Source organism: Ruditapes philippinarum, unplaced genomic scaffold, assembly GCF_026571515.1.
Source record: "Ruditapes philippinarum isolate M1 unplaced genomic scaffold, ASM2657151v2 ctg1072_1_1_1_1, whole genome shotgun sequence".
Classification (NCBI taxonomy): domain Eukaryota; kingdom Metazoa; phylum Mollusca; class Bivalvia; order Venerida; family Veneridae; genus Ruditapes; species Ruditapes philippinarum.
In genome coordinates this window covers 24,685-40,318 of record NW_026866109.1, presented here as the reverse complement: position 1 = coordinate 40,318, position 15,634 = coordinate 24,685, and the positions used below count along the sequence as shown (strand labels likewise).

At 32.8% G+C, this 15,634-nt stretch overlaps 1 protein-coding gene across 1 annotated transcript; it reads right to left on the bottom strand.

Moving 5' to 3' along the window:
* Positions 1–909: 909 nt before the first annotated feature.
* LOC132731376 (uncharacterized) lies at positions 910–5,729 on the bottom strand. Its single transcript, XM_060717550.1, has 2 exons — positions 4,923–5,729; positions 910–1,755 (listed from the first exon to the last, which is right to left on the bottom strand). Exons 1-2 carry the CDS (start codon positions 5,727–5,729, stop codon positions 910–912), a joined length of 1,653 nt encoding a protein of 550 aa, XP_060573533.1.
* Positions 5,730–15,634: the final 9,905 nt, after the last annotated feature.

Genomic DNA, 15,634 nt, shown 5'->3' with positions numbered 1-15,634 from the left:
AAATGTTGGATGGTACCAAATCTTTCATTAAAATATTTTATTAAAATATTGAGTGTAGATATTGAAATCAGTTTTGTTGTTATATTTTTCTGGTCCTTCGGGATCATTGATGACAGCACTATTAAGTGTTGAGAATTGAGTACCGCTTTGAGAATTGACTTCCGCTCAAGTCGGTGCTAGGGGGCGTGAGGGATGTTGCACTTTACATTATCCCTCATGTACAGACTCAATCAAACCGAGTCTGCAGTTCTCTTGTAATTTTGTTGTGATTAATGCTTCCGAAGGATCACTTTGTTTCCAGATTTTTGTAATGATAAAGTCCTTGTGTGAAATCAAATGAAAGATATAATTTTTGCTTATAAGTATTGAATGTGATAATTGTTTAATTCTATTACACACATAAATGAGAGCAAATTGTTCAGAGTGGGTTTTATTACATGTTTTTATAACATCCCTGTGTCATTTTGTTTTTGTTTTTTCTAGTTTTTCAGCAAACTATTTATCATTATAGAGCACAATGATGTCTCATATCATTCATCCTAACACCATAAGACATTTTATCCTACGCCGACAAAGACAGCGGGGAATATGGCGATAGTCTCCATTAGTCATTCCATCTTTCTGGTGTCCCATATTTTGTTTGGAGCATATTTTGAACATCTTAAAAAGCATTTAAGATATCAACATGAAACTTCACCGGTTCATCAAGAAACATGCAAAACTTAAAACAGATAACTGTGACCTTCATTACTTTTTAGTTTTTTACACTTTGTTATTGGTATTTTACATGCTACTTTTTTCTCCGGACCATAGGTCAAAAAGAACATGTACAAGTTTTGTAGATTATTTAATGAAAATGTTTGGATGATCGTTAAGAACTGTATAAATAATGTTGTATATTCTTTTAGTTTAAGACATTGCCAGTTTATAGATCTGAAGAAAATTTTCATATTCGAAATCACAGCTGTAATAGAGCTTCTTTGTTTTTCCACACCAGCATACAGCCCTTGCTTTCTCCAGATCTTGCAGCACCACCTGTCCTGTAGAACAGTCTCCTGATATTTCTTCTATAACATTTCTCTTCTTTTCACACACAAAAACAGTACCATCATCAGACAGGGACATTCCCGAAGGCCAACTTATACCACTATAACTACCAATCACATCGCCCTGCCAGTTTAAACTTGTCACTGTCTTCATGTCACAGTCAGATATGTAGATAGAACTTCTGTTACATATAACATAATCTGGAGAACTGAAAAAATCTCTTTCATCAATTGTTGTTCGTATTGTGCCATTCATATCAAAGATCTGAAATTGTGTAGGATTAAGAAATGACACAACAAAGTTGTTTTGATAACAGCTTATACCATAACACTTCCCATCAACCTTCATAGTGTGCTTTGTTATGAGTTTGTTTGATGAGATTGATATAAACTGTATTGTCTGTGTGAAAGGAAGTGTGACAGCAAGTTCAGTACTGGCTAATCTTGTGATATCCCATGGTCCAGCATCTAGCTGTAGTTGATCAGACACATATTGACTGCTGATATCCACCATCTTTACAGCATTGTTATTGTAGTCAGTGATGATAAGAAGGTCAGGAGTCAGCAGAGTCATTCCTGTTATACAGCATCTTAATTCATCTTGTGATGTCTTTACACGGATTTCTCCCTTATGTGAAGATTGTCTACACTTTATTTGACATTCTGTATCAAACGATTTCTGTGTCAATGTACCCAGTGACCTCTCTGTCTTAAAGAAATTTAATATTACATCATTTGATTGAAAGTTGTGCTCTTTGATATCAAATGATGACAGTTTTAGTAGTTTTTCCTGCATATTTTTTATTGTTTTCTCTGCAAATAGATAAATATAGAATCCCTAAAGAAAGCCCAACACGGCAAAATTGAAAATGTTGCAGGCTCGGTTTGATTGAGCCTGTTCATGGACGGTACTGTAAAGTGCAAACTACCGTCCACGCCCCCTAGCACCGGCTTAAGCAGAATTCAACATTTAGACGTGAAATAGTAAAATTTTGAATTTAGAAACATCCGCAGATGTATTCATACGGCGGTTATCATAGAACCTTCAATGTGACACTTTCTGGCCATTCCATGAAAAGCGGCGTATGGTCCCCAAGTAATAAAAAGCGTGTGCCCTAAACGAGAAAACAATGGGCGGAACTAAAAAAATGGAATTTTGAAAGGGGATCAGAGGTTATGAAGCCTGCGTATCACAGATAAGACGTCAAAAGACAAATTTAAAAAGCAGGCAACATATCCTAAGGGTGATTCAACATTATTCAAGAAGGAATATTGGAACCACCCAACTAGAAAATGCCGAAAAGTTGAAACTAAAAATACCACAAGCACAACAATAATGTCGTGCTGAACGATCTTCAAGGATCGAAAATATAACATCATTGATTAAATGTACGGGGAGACTTTTTACAGCCGCCACACGGCACAAATAACACGGATGTGATCATAAAATAGATAAATATAGAATCCCTAAAGAAAGCCCAACACGGCAAAATTGAAAATGTTGCAGGCTCGGTTTGATTGAGCCTGTTCATGGACGGTACTGTAAAGTGCAAACTACCGTCCACGCCCCCTAGCACCGGCTTAAGCAGAATTCAACATTTAGAAGTGAAAATGTTTTTTTAATTTTAATTGAGAAACATTCGCAATTGTTTTCATACGGCGGTTATCATAGAACCTTCAATGCGACACTTCCGTGCCATTCCAAGAAAAGCGCGTATGGTCCCCAAGTAATAAAAAGCGTGTGCCCTAAACGAGAAAACAATGGGCGGAACTAAATAAAATGGAATTTTGAAAGGGGATCAGAGGTTATGAAGCCTGCGTATCACAGATAAGACGTCAAAAGACAAATTTAAAAAGCAGGCAACATATCCTAAGGGTGATTCAACATTATTCAAGAAGGAATATTGGAACCACCCAACTAGAAAATGCCGAAAAGTTGAAACTAAAAATACCACAAGCACAACAATAATGTCGTGCTGAACGATCTTCAAGGATCGAAAATATAACATCATTGATTAAATGTACGGGGAGACTTTTTACAGCCGCCACACGGCACAAATAACACGGATGTGATCATAAAATAGATAAATATAGAATCCCTAAAGAAAGCCCAACACGGCAAAATTGAAAATGTTGCAGGCTCGGTTTGATTGAGCCTGTTCATGGACGGTACTGGAAAGTGCAAGTTACCGTCCACGCCCTAGTAACGGCTTAAGCAGAATTCAACATTTAACCATGAACTGGTAAAATTATGAATTCAAAAACATCCGCAGATTTATTCATACGGCGGTTATCATGGAACCTTCAATGTGACACATACGTAAGTTTTTTTTCCCAAGTAATAGAAATCGTGTGCCCTAAACGAGAAAACAATGGGCGGAACTAAAAAAATGGAATTCTGAAAGGGGATCAGAGGTTATGAACCTGCATGTCACAGATAAGACGTCAAAAGACAAAGTTTAAAAGCAGGCAACATATCCCAATTGTGATTCAACATTATTCAAGAAGGAATATTGGAACCACCCAACTAGAAAATGCCGAAAAGTTGAAACTAAAAATACCACAAGCACAACAATAATGTCGTGCTGAACGATCTTCAAGGATCGAAAATATAACATCATTGATTAAATGTACGGGGAGACTTTTTACAGCCGCCACACGGCACAAATAACACGGATGTGATCATAAAATAGATAAATATAGAATCCCTAAAGAAAGCCCAACACGGCAAAATTGAAAATGTTGCAGGCTCGGTTTGATTGAGCCTGTTCATGGACGGTACTGTAAAGTGCAAACTACCGTCCACGCCCCCTAGCACCGGCTTAAGCAGAATTCAACATTTAGAAGTGAAATAGTAAAATTTTGAATTTAGAAACATCCGCAGATGTATTCATACGGCGGTTATCATAGAACCTTCAATGTGACACTTTCGTGCCATTCCATGAAAAGCGGTGTATGGTCCCCAAGTAAAAGAAAGCGTGTGCCCTAAACGAGAAAATATTTGGCGGAACTTAACTAAATAGAACTTTGAAAGGGGATAAGAGGTTATGAAGCCTGCGTATCACAGATAAGACGTCAAAAGACAAATTTAAAAAGCAGGCAACATATCCTAAGGGTGATTCAACATTATTCAAGTAGGAATATTGGAACCACCCAACTAGAAAATGCCGAAAAGTTGAAACTAAAAAATACCACAAGCACAACAATAATGTCGTGCTGAACGATCTTCAAGGATCGAAAATATAACATCATTGATTAAATGTACGGGGAGACTTTTTACAGCCGCCACACGGCACAAATAACACGGATGTGATCATAAAATAGATAAATATAGAATCCCTAAAGAAAGCCCAACACGGCAAAATTGAAAATGTTGCAGGCTCGGTTTGATTGAGCCTGTTCATGGACGGTACTGTAAAGTGCAAACTACCGTCCACGCCCCCTAGCACCGGCTTAAGCAGAATTCAACATTTAGACGTGAAATAGTAAAATTTTGAATTTAGAAACATCCGCAGATGTATTCATACGGCGGTTATCATAGAACCTTCAATGTGACACTTTCTGGCCATTCCATGAAAAGCGGCGTATGGTCCCCAAGTAATAAAAAGCGTGTGCCCTAAACGAGAAAACAATGGGCGGAACTAAAAAAATGGAATTTTGAAAGGGGATCAGAGGTTATGAAGCCTGCGTATCACAGATAAGACGTCAAAAGACAAATTTAAAAAGCAGGCAACATATCCTAAGGGTGATTCAACATTATTCAAGAAGGAATATTGGAACCACCCAACTAGAAAATGCCGAAAAGTTGAAACTAAAAATACCACAAGCACAACAATAATGTCGTGCTGAACGATCTTCAAGGATCGAAAATATAACATCATTGATTAAATTAATTGCAAGTTTTAAATCAATGAAGAGTTTGTCAGCTTGTTTTGTTGTGTTGAGTTGTTTGATTGTGTCTGATGATGTCTTCAGAGATTTGGTAACTTCTTCACATGTTGTTTGTATTGCTTTTATATGTTTGTTGTTATCTTGTTCTATGACTTTAGCTGCATCTTCAGCCTGTCTTTCAAGTTCATCTAGTTTTTGGTTTATTTCTTGCCTGAATTGTTTAATGTTAACTAATGCATTTTTAAGAGAGCTGTTTGATTTGTATACCATGTTCTTGACATCTTTAAATAGCTGTTGAAATTGATCATAAGTGGTATTTACGGTATTCAAGATTACGTGATATTCTTTGCTGTCTATTTTATCACCAGAAATGTCAGGTATATAGTTGACATTGCAGGAAGTAGGTTGATGTTTAAGGGTAACACAAACACTGCAAAGAAATTCTGTATGATCATTGCAGTAGTACTTGATCATTTCTTTTGGATGGCTACCACATAGCAAGGACAAGTCATCCGACAGGCCTGTTTGAATGAATGTTGAGGGTTGCTGCAAAACTTTAGGCATACTTGTTGCATCGAGAAGTGCATGATGTTTAGAAAGCTTATTTATTCTGTGGGCTGATAAGCATGTCTTACAAAGGTGCTCCTTGCAGTCAGTACAGTAACCGTAGGCATGGAGTCTAGTTCCCTCCTCGTCACAAGGCTGGCAGTATATTTGAAGATCTTCATCTGATGCCATTGACGTTGTTAATGACGAAAATTGTTCTGATGCTTTCATTCCTGAGACTGCCATTTTTTACCTAAAATGTAATAGACTAACTCCTGAATTATTCCCCCAGGTAACCCGTAGGTACAAGCAAATTATTACAGTTACAGCTTCGAAAATAAACGCAACATGTACATTGAATAATCTATTGTGACGGGTAATGTACTATGAAGCTATAAAGGTAAAAATTTGTTTGTAACAACGGATTACCTTAGAAACACCCGCATGTGCTGAGTACTGGATAATATCTATACATTTCTATGTATTGCATGTTTTCAAATGCCCTTTAGTGTATAAAAAACTCGATATTCATTGACGATTATCATAATTTATTTGAAACAAAGGTAAAATATGATAAAGAAGATCAACAAGGTAAGGCGGCGTTCAATGAACGCAACCCCCACAAGACCCGGCAACAAGAACCAACGGCAAGGAACCCATGAGGACCCAAAACAAAAACAGGACAGGACACAAGGCAGAAAACGGAAGGCTAATCACTAGAATGATACATAAGAAGAAATACTTTGTAACTGATAAGGAATTCAAAGAAAACAAATTGATGATTGAATAACAGGCCCACAAAGCAAAAGGACACAGGGGCAGGGGACAGGAACTTCGGGGAAGGTGGGGGAGTAACTTAAAGAAATAAAACCAGGGGAAAAGGAAAGTCTAGTTACTTCCTTTTATGATTTACCGCCATTTTCTTTGTGGAGAATTATTTGCTTTCATCAATTTCAATGCAATTTAATTGATTGCTATTTGAGAAATTGCTCCCAAGAATGATTTTTTGAATAATGCATAATTAAGTTTCCGATTCTTATGTGTCTTAAATTTTCTTACAATCTTAGTACAATTTCTCAAGTTTAATTTTCTTTAAATGTTTGGCTCATCTGGAGGAATGTTGCTTTAAGGTTATTGTAACCTAGTGACAATTCATGACCAGGAAATAAACCCAATTGATATTGTGGTCACTAGGTCGTCAACAGTCAAAGGTTAGTCACAATAACCTGGTCACATGACTAATTGACTGGCGTGGGGGAAGGGGGCGAGGTTGACATACATGTTTTACATATCTTGTCATCTTGATAGCACTTGTATTGATAATGGACAGTTCAATAAATGGAAGGTGAACTGGAAGTTCAGTAGGTTATGGACCAATAAAAATCTAGTGCAAACATTACTTTATTAAGGTTAAACTTAAGGTCAGATCCCCTTTCAAAATTCATTTTTATTCAGTTCCCCCAATTGTGTTCTCGTTTAGGGCACACGCATTCTTTTACTTTGGGACCATACGCCGCTTTTCATGGAATGACAATACTGTGTCACATTGAAGGTTCCATGATGACCGCCGTATGAACACATCCGCGGATGTTTCTAAATTCAAAATTCACCATTTTTGTGTTTAAATGTTGAATTCTGCTTAAGCCGGTGCTAGGGTCGTGGACGGTAACTTGCACTTTCCATGTCCATGAACAGGCTAAATCAAACCGAGCCTGCAACATTTTACAATTTTGCCGTGTTGGGCTTTCTTTAGGGATTCTGTTTTTCACTATTTATAACTTTGCACATGATGCTTTAAAGAGTATTTCATACACAATTATAATATTTAGATATGAAGAATGAACAATACTTTATTTTATAATTAAGAATCTACCAATACAAACGTAAGCACAGAATAACAAAATAGTGAAAGGCAGAATCCCTAAATATACAAATATAAAGGGCATGCAAAAAAACCAAGTCAATAAGTGTTTCAATACCATGACATTGTGTATCAAAATATATTTAATTTCCTTAAAAAAAGCATAATAAAGTCATAATGTTGTTGCCTTTGTAAGAAAGTCCTTTTTGTAGGCATTAAGATATTAAATAAGAATATTTTACCTTGAAATATTAGTCCTCAAATTTTCACATCGGTTACAAATGCAAATGGATTGATGGACTTTGATATTGATACTTACGTTCCTGATAACAACACTGATTACATTGTAAATTAACAAGATTAAACCGGAAAGATATCAGTTGTTTATCTACTTGTTTATATATATATAAAATCACTGTTTTAGATATAATATTGCTCAAATATATTACAGTTGCATCGGGTGAAAGAGAGACAGATTTGTTACAACATATTATTGTGCATAATGGTATATAAAAAAGACAAACAAAACCTAATTTTCTATTAGAAACTGTCATAATTGAATTGGTTTGTAATTAAGAAAATGTCAAATTTTGAATTAAAATTGGCGCATGCTTGAGAGATAAGATTCCGTTTTTCTTTTATTTTAGACAGAACTTAAGGCTACTATCAATATAATGTAACATAAAAACGTTGTATTTGTCATGCTGATTCATGTTTTAAAATTGTTCAAGTAATTAAGATAGAAACGAATGTAATTTCTTATTATCAATATTTGATTTACAATTGTCGAAAATTAATAAAGTGCAGACTACGTGACATACTTTACTGAGCCCCATCAATGAAGTTATTTAATATGGCAATAGCAAGATATTTGTATGTGTTTGAAACGGCCGAGGGGTAGAGTCGATGACTTCTAATCCAGTTACCTCTCTGGTGTGGGTTCGATCCCCGGGAGATGCTTTGGTAGTTGGTAGTCTAGTACTGGTGTAACTCTCCAGGAACGATGGTTAGGAAACTACCCGCCTATATGACTGAAATACTGTTTGGGAAAAGGCGTAAAACGAAACAAACAAACAATAAAAATGACATTTTTGTGGGACACCCTTGTAACCGTTTTCGTTTCCTTGCAATTTACTTTATGAATATATCACGTTTTTAATATCTTTTGTAAGTCGAAATGTGTTCATCGTGATATTTGTTTAGTTAGCACATGAACAAAACATTTAATTATTTGCATTATTTTCCTAGCTTAGTTGTTTGACAATAAAGCTTTGATAAATTGAAAAAAAAAATGTACTTTCAATATAACTTGTTTATCGTACAAAAATGACAAAGCAATATTCTGGCATTTCAATATTAGAATTATATGTTTTGTTATAGATATCGAACTTCTTTATGATCTGACGTCGAACGCAATTTATTAGAAACAAATGTATTTGGTATATATACGAAACAGAAAACATTTACCTTTATGAAATATTTAATACATATTTTCTGATTTATTATACGTATGTAAATATGGCAATTCATCTTATCATGTGTTATTGAATGTACAACGGGGATGATGACATAGAGGTAAACAAAACTCCTGCTAAAATTGATATGCATTTAAATATCCTGACAAAATAATTATATATCAAAATTGATGTACCTTGTTTTTATCCGGTCAACAAAAACTTGAACAGGCTCTATTAAATAGAAAGAAATAGAACTCTTAAAGATCGCCAAATATGGCAAAATCTGGGTTTGATTGAGCCTGTTTATGGAGGTAGTAGCAAATGCAAGCTACCGTTCACGTCCCTGTATTTTAGGGCTCTTGAGTTATCTAGATTTTCTACATTTTAATCTAACACCATTTTTTGCATCTCTGCTTCATGTAGTATATTTTATTTGACATAAATATAAGGATAAATTGATTAATTGGTGCACCATTCATGGACAGAAGAAAATTAACACTTTCTAAGCTAAATACTTTAAATCGACTTGTCAATCTTCAATCTGGTCAAAACCAATTATTTTAAGAAAGAATTTAAAATATGCAATGACTTAAGCCAACACAAATGTGTGGTCTAAATTTAGTCTCCACTGATGGCATGGTTAGAATTTATTTTCGCCAAAAATACTAAGAATGAAAAAATTGTAAGAAGAACTCGACACAATTAGTTTTAGATTAACGGATTTTTTTAGTATTTTAAAATCAATAACCAATCTTTTACAACAAGCATTAACAATTTAGCAATATCGGTATGAAATATTATAAATTTTAATATTACCTGAACATTTGTCTAGCCGTCAAAGTGTCAAATATTTAATATAGTATTTGACAAGACAATTGTCTACATGATTAATGTCCTGTAATATCCATTTTATATAACATTCTAAACAATTTACTTTGACTTTGATTAAATGTATGAAACAGATTCAAAAATGAACATATCTCTTTATGAAATAAAGATAAATGCGCACGTGATTTAACTGTAATTATTTTGCATGAACATTCATTTGTAAAAATCACGAATAAGGTTGTACATTCATGTATTACGTAGGCATCTACATAGACTCATTTATCGAAACATATATATTTTAATAAACATATAATATTTACACTCTGTTGTGATCAATGTATGAGACTAACATTAAGTTGTGATCTAAAAGTATGCTGGTAGGTAGTAGACAAAAGCTAAAGATTGTTAAAGCATTAAATTTGAAAATTAACGACTCAACTCTTGACAATGTAGAATCACAAAAACTGCTTGGTAATTATGTTGAAAATACACTCAATTGGCACTGTCAGGTAAATGATGTGTGTAAAAAATTGAACTCTAAAGTGAATTTATTTAGGCGTATAAAGTACTTTTTAAATAAGGAATCTCGCATGCTTTTTTTATAATGCATACCTTCTTCCTATTTTTGATTATTGTTGTAATATATGGGGAAAAGAAAAAAAATATTTATGCCAAATATACAAAATACAAACACGACTTTGCAAAATTATTCTAGACCTTCCAATGAGAAACCAATCAGAAAATTTATACAAAAGATTTAAAATATTGCCTTTCAAGAAAAGATGTATTTTTCACACCGGTGTCCAAGTATATAAAGCACTGAATAATATGTCCCCTCAATATATCCGAGACTTACTTACCATATCTAATAATCAAAAGTATAATCTAAGATCGATATCTCACGGAAATTTAATTTCGTCTTACAAACCACGTACTAATTATTTTTATGACACATTCCAATTTAATGCCATGGTTATTTGGAATTCCATACCACTGACTATAAGAAGAAAAACAAAATTGTCAATATTTAAGAATAGTTTCAAGAAATACTTATTTAATCAACTTTAGCACGGTCCGTATGTATTATATATACAAGATACGCTCTTTATATTCATACATGTATTTTTTATTATTATGTTTTCTAATAATGGGTGTCTGTCTTAGTTTCACGTTTTTTGACTGTGTTAATTTTGTTAATTTTGTAAGTTAATTTTACTTTTTAAATTGCAGATTAAAATGATGCACTGATGAAAGTATTATGATTAATGATAAATAAAATGAATTGTATGAATGTTCAGTATATGTGTTAATATATGTTAAAATTGGGATAACCATTTAATCATTTCTTTTACAAGTTATATTTTATTTGATTGATATGTGTTCTTTTGTGTGTGTGTTTTTATTTTTATTTTGTATTTTAGAAGGCCGCATTTTAAATACGATGTTGCAATCTGTATATGTCTTAGTGTGTTACCTTCGGTAAATAAAGTTATTATTATTATCAAAATATGATATTTTCACTCTGTTGTGAGCAATACATAAAACTTACACTCTGTTGTGATTAAAATATAATATTTACACTTTGTTTTGATCAATACATGATATTTACACTCTGTTGTGATCAAAATATGATATTTACATTCTGTTGTGGTCAATACATGATATTTACACTCTCTTGTGATCCAAACTGGATGCTTACATTCTGTTGTGATCAATACTCTTTATACTAGCAAATCAAACTTGTTCTGTATTATTTAAACAAATTGCATGACTAATTGGTTCATATTCAAAAGCATTACTATTAAGTTATAAATGTCCAACTATGCCACGCTGTCGATATCATTGCATTTCACACTTGAATTATAAATTGAGGAAAATAATTAAATATATCGTTAAAATTACATTTATAAGCGTTACTTTCAAGCGTAAATATGTTTATATATGTTGAACGAAATTAAGCCGCCGACAAAATCATCGGGTAGTTTTGAAACTAGTCATGTGACTTGAACAAACCCTGGAAGTTACAATAACAGATATTGCGGATATTGTATGATTGAAACAAACCTAAATCATTCACCCGACGTGTTCTTTAACGTTCAATGTGACAACTAATGTCATATCTTAATGCATGTGGGTCAAGTTAGGGAACCACCATTTTATTCTTCATAGGGGGTAAAGTTGTGTTCCTGTTACTGCTTACTGTATATGTTTTGAGGACATTGACAGATAAATGAAAGAAAAATACAAAACGAGAAAATGACAAATTTGCCTGTGTCTCCCAAAAAGTTACCAAAAATTGTCATTTCCTTACAATTGAAATAACCTGTTTTGTTTAGAAAGCAATTAAGAAGCTGTCTTTATGTAATGGAGTATCAAATCTTGTTTTTTAAACAATATGTTAGGCTTGATTTGAGACAATGCGTGCCTAATATACTTATCTTTGCATCTTGCTGTCTGTGATAGATGAAATTGTGGTGTTATTTAATTTATTTGACAAGGTTAGTTAGATCAGCTTAAAGCAATCCCAATCTTGACAACAATGTATTAGTTTCCCTAGACGTGGAATAATATTTAAGTTTGTTACATTTTAATTGAATTAATCAAGGAAAGATATATTGCTAAGAAATTGTAGATTTATCTGTATTGATTAACAAAGAAATGAAAACAATGAATAGCTTTGATGATATTACCTGGTCAAAATCGTGAAATGTGTTAGTAATAATGTAAATGCTAACTCGAGCATTAAAATACTTTCAAATTTCAGATAAAGAATGCTTTTCGAGCAATTTAGGAAACTTCTATTTATGAAGCATATCTATATCTATTTTCTATATTTTAGTGGGATAAATTTTCGCATGCAATTTATTAAATTTAAAATGACAAAACAGTTTCTATTTGCAAATCTTAAACATACTTCGTTACAACATTTAAATACAAGAGGTACAAAAGAAACATTCTCGGATATGAATTATACGACAATTTCCCGACTGTGATTTTAATCAATCAATCGGTGTTTGCCCTTTAAATGAAATGATTTCCATTTGCAGTCTGAATACACAACAGTAATATTATAACGCCGATAACAGGAACGACACAGCTCTCAGTCAGAACTTGTCTGTGTAAATAATCCATTGGAGCATCAAATAAAAGTCGGGGAGTTAGATCACAGTACATGAAAATATATTGGATTCTTTTTGCAGTGTTGTGTTTCTCTAACGATAAAAATTTGTGATATTGTATTTATTTTTCTACATATGACGTCAATGCTATGATATCTATACCCCCTAACCCATAAAACTGATAAAAGATTGATAAACGTTGACGTTTTATCGTTTTAGTTTCAGTGTTATCGCCTCAGTACTTTGATGGCCTTTGTATATTGCGTTTCAGAAGGATGGGCCATCATTGTTGGCTAAGGTTTGCCAGTGCCTGCGTCCTCTGACTATTGCCTTTGCCTTGATCTATTTTCTTTTGTTCCTTTCTGCCTTTCCCCATAAATGTTTGTTACATCAGTACCAAAAAGCATTTACCAATAATTAAACTGAACTAAAATTATAAATAACAAACATCCGTACATCCGTGATATTTGAGGTTTATTGGGCTGCTTTTTGACTAAAAACTTTCTCAAAGTAGTTCAATATATATGTATAGATTTTTTATATGTTGATGTTCTGAAAGTCGCGAGGAGTGTACAGTTGAATGAAACATAGGCTCTTTACATTATTTTAATGCCAACAAATTGACGACTATTTGAAAACTTGATTATACTATACAAAATATGTTTACTACGTCCTAAGCTGTCGTTTATGTACCTTATTTTGTCACGAATAAAGTAAAATATCCATATTAAATCGGTAGAGAGTGAGGAAGAGAGCTAACCTGGAACATTTGAAATTATATACCGTAACATAAAAACACCATTGCCTTGAATTTATTACTAAAGTTCATACTATTTGTTTCCAGGAAAAAGACTTATTTATTTATCATTGCAAAAAAGTTGTTTTCATTGAACGTCGCCTGTCCTTGTTGATCTTGTTTATCATATTTGACACTTCCAGCATCATTTATTTGCAAACAAAACAAACTCAAATATGCAAAAAACAGATACATTCCTTATTATAAAAACAATATTGACAAACCTTGCACGCAATATATAAATACAATGCAATTAAAACTTTTATGGAAATGTTTGCACGTCATTTTAATTACAATGGTAAATAGTTATTTGAATAACAGCTTAATGGAAGCGCTAAAATGAACTAATAAACAACAAGGAAAAGACAAATGTATATAAGTTCAGATATATTCTAAGTAATAATGTCTTTTGTTGACAATATCAATGTTTGCGAAGCCCTTTTGGTGTACGCGTTGAAAAGTAAAATGAGATTTGAATTGAACTATTTAGTACTGTTTACACAATATATTGAAAAAGATACATTACATATATCAAGAATCATTCTGAAATTATTTTTAAATGGACTGGTAAGTAAGCAAATAAGACAAGTAAATGACTTCTGCTCCTTAAAGATACGAGACACATTTGTTTCTTGGTAATAGCTGTGAGATTTAATATCAGATTGAAGATTTATCCAATATCTATAACGAAAAGCGTCAGATACTCCTTGAAAAATTGTTACAAAATTGTACATTAGGCTCCCATAACTCACCCAGATTATCAGAAACAACTGGGGGGAAAAGAGACTCTTAAAGAAATTACCATTCATTTAAATAAGTCAGAACTTATTTTTCACACCGGAGTAGAAAAAATAAATTCTAGTATTTAAAAATTGTTTTAGTTAACTGCTGTTTGGAGATAAAGTTAAAAAATGTTGCAAAAGGTTTTGATTTTTATCAATAAAGTTATGTACACTTTCATATTATCGAGTTTCTAAAATAGCCCGGGTGTTTGTTAAAGTGTATGTATTTAGTTATCTTTTTGATTTTCTTGCATAAAAAGCCAGCTCCGGATGACAGACAACTTACAAGTATCATCTGAAAACAGGCAAAGAGAAAAAAAAAGAAAAAAAAAAGAAAAAGAAATAACACCACAGAAAATATAAAATTAAAAATTAGCATAATAATTTTTCGGAGTTGACATTTTATATCGAACGATGTTTATATTTCTTTATGCGTTTTACATCTTTAATGCAAGGAATCATTACTTAATCGAAAATAAAATCATCAAGAAATATTTACTTTTCCCCGCAACATTTACAAAGCAGCGTGTCTTAATATCCTTTCAGAGTTACGACAGGAAATAAAAAAAAAGGCTGGTACTGCATACAAATATCGCATTATCGTGATACAAAAAGCTTCAAGAAATTGAATTATTACCAAAAAAATATGCTGACATTTCGTTTATTTTGCAGAAAACATTATAGTTATGTAAGTGGTAAGTGTCATTTCTGATTGAAAATGTGAAGCCTTTTTTATACAACTTAAATTTAAATTGCATTTTGCTATTGTTCAATCAACTTTAATTTCACCAATCATAAAGTTTTCGCTTCAGCCAAATATACATTTTTGTCATGCAATATAGTCGTAAGTGTTTAGCACAATGCAATCAACAAATTAATTTCAATTTTTGTATATCAACCGTCAAATAAAGGTAAACTGATAAAAAAGATTTTTTCCAAACATTTTGGAAAGCTGATCGAAAACGACAAAAGTTTTCAGATTGTTAATATGTATTACATATAAAATCGTGATATTGGAATCACCAAAATTGTAACACTGTTGCACAATATTCGTGCGGGCAAAGTCAAGCTATGTCATGTGTCCGACTGTTAAAATATAGTATAAAATCATATGTTATGCTAAAATGTCGGAATCGTTGGCTAACTTTCCCTTGAACCGTGTCCGCCATATGGCACCATCATCAATAAAATATACGTGAAAAGTTCAGAATCTTGTTAATAGAAACTTAATTAAAATGATTTTACACATGAGACATAAGGCAAATTATGAAATTTGCTAAGGATTTTTTACATGAAACCAAGACATAA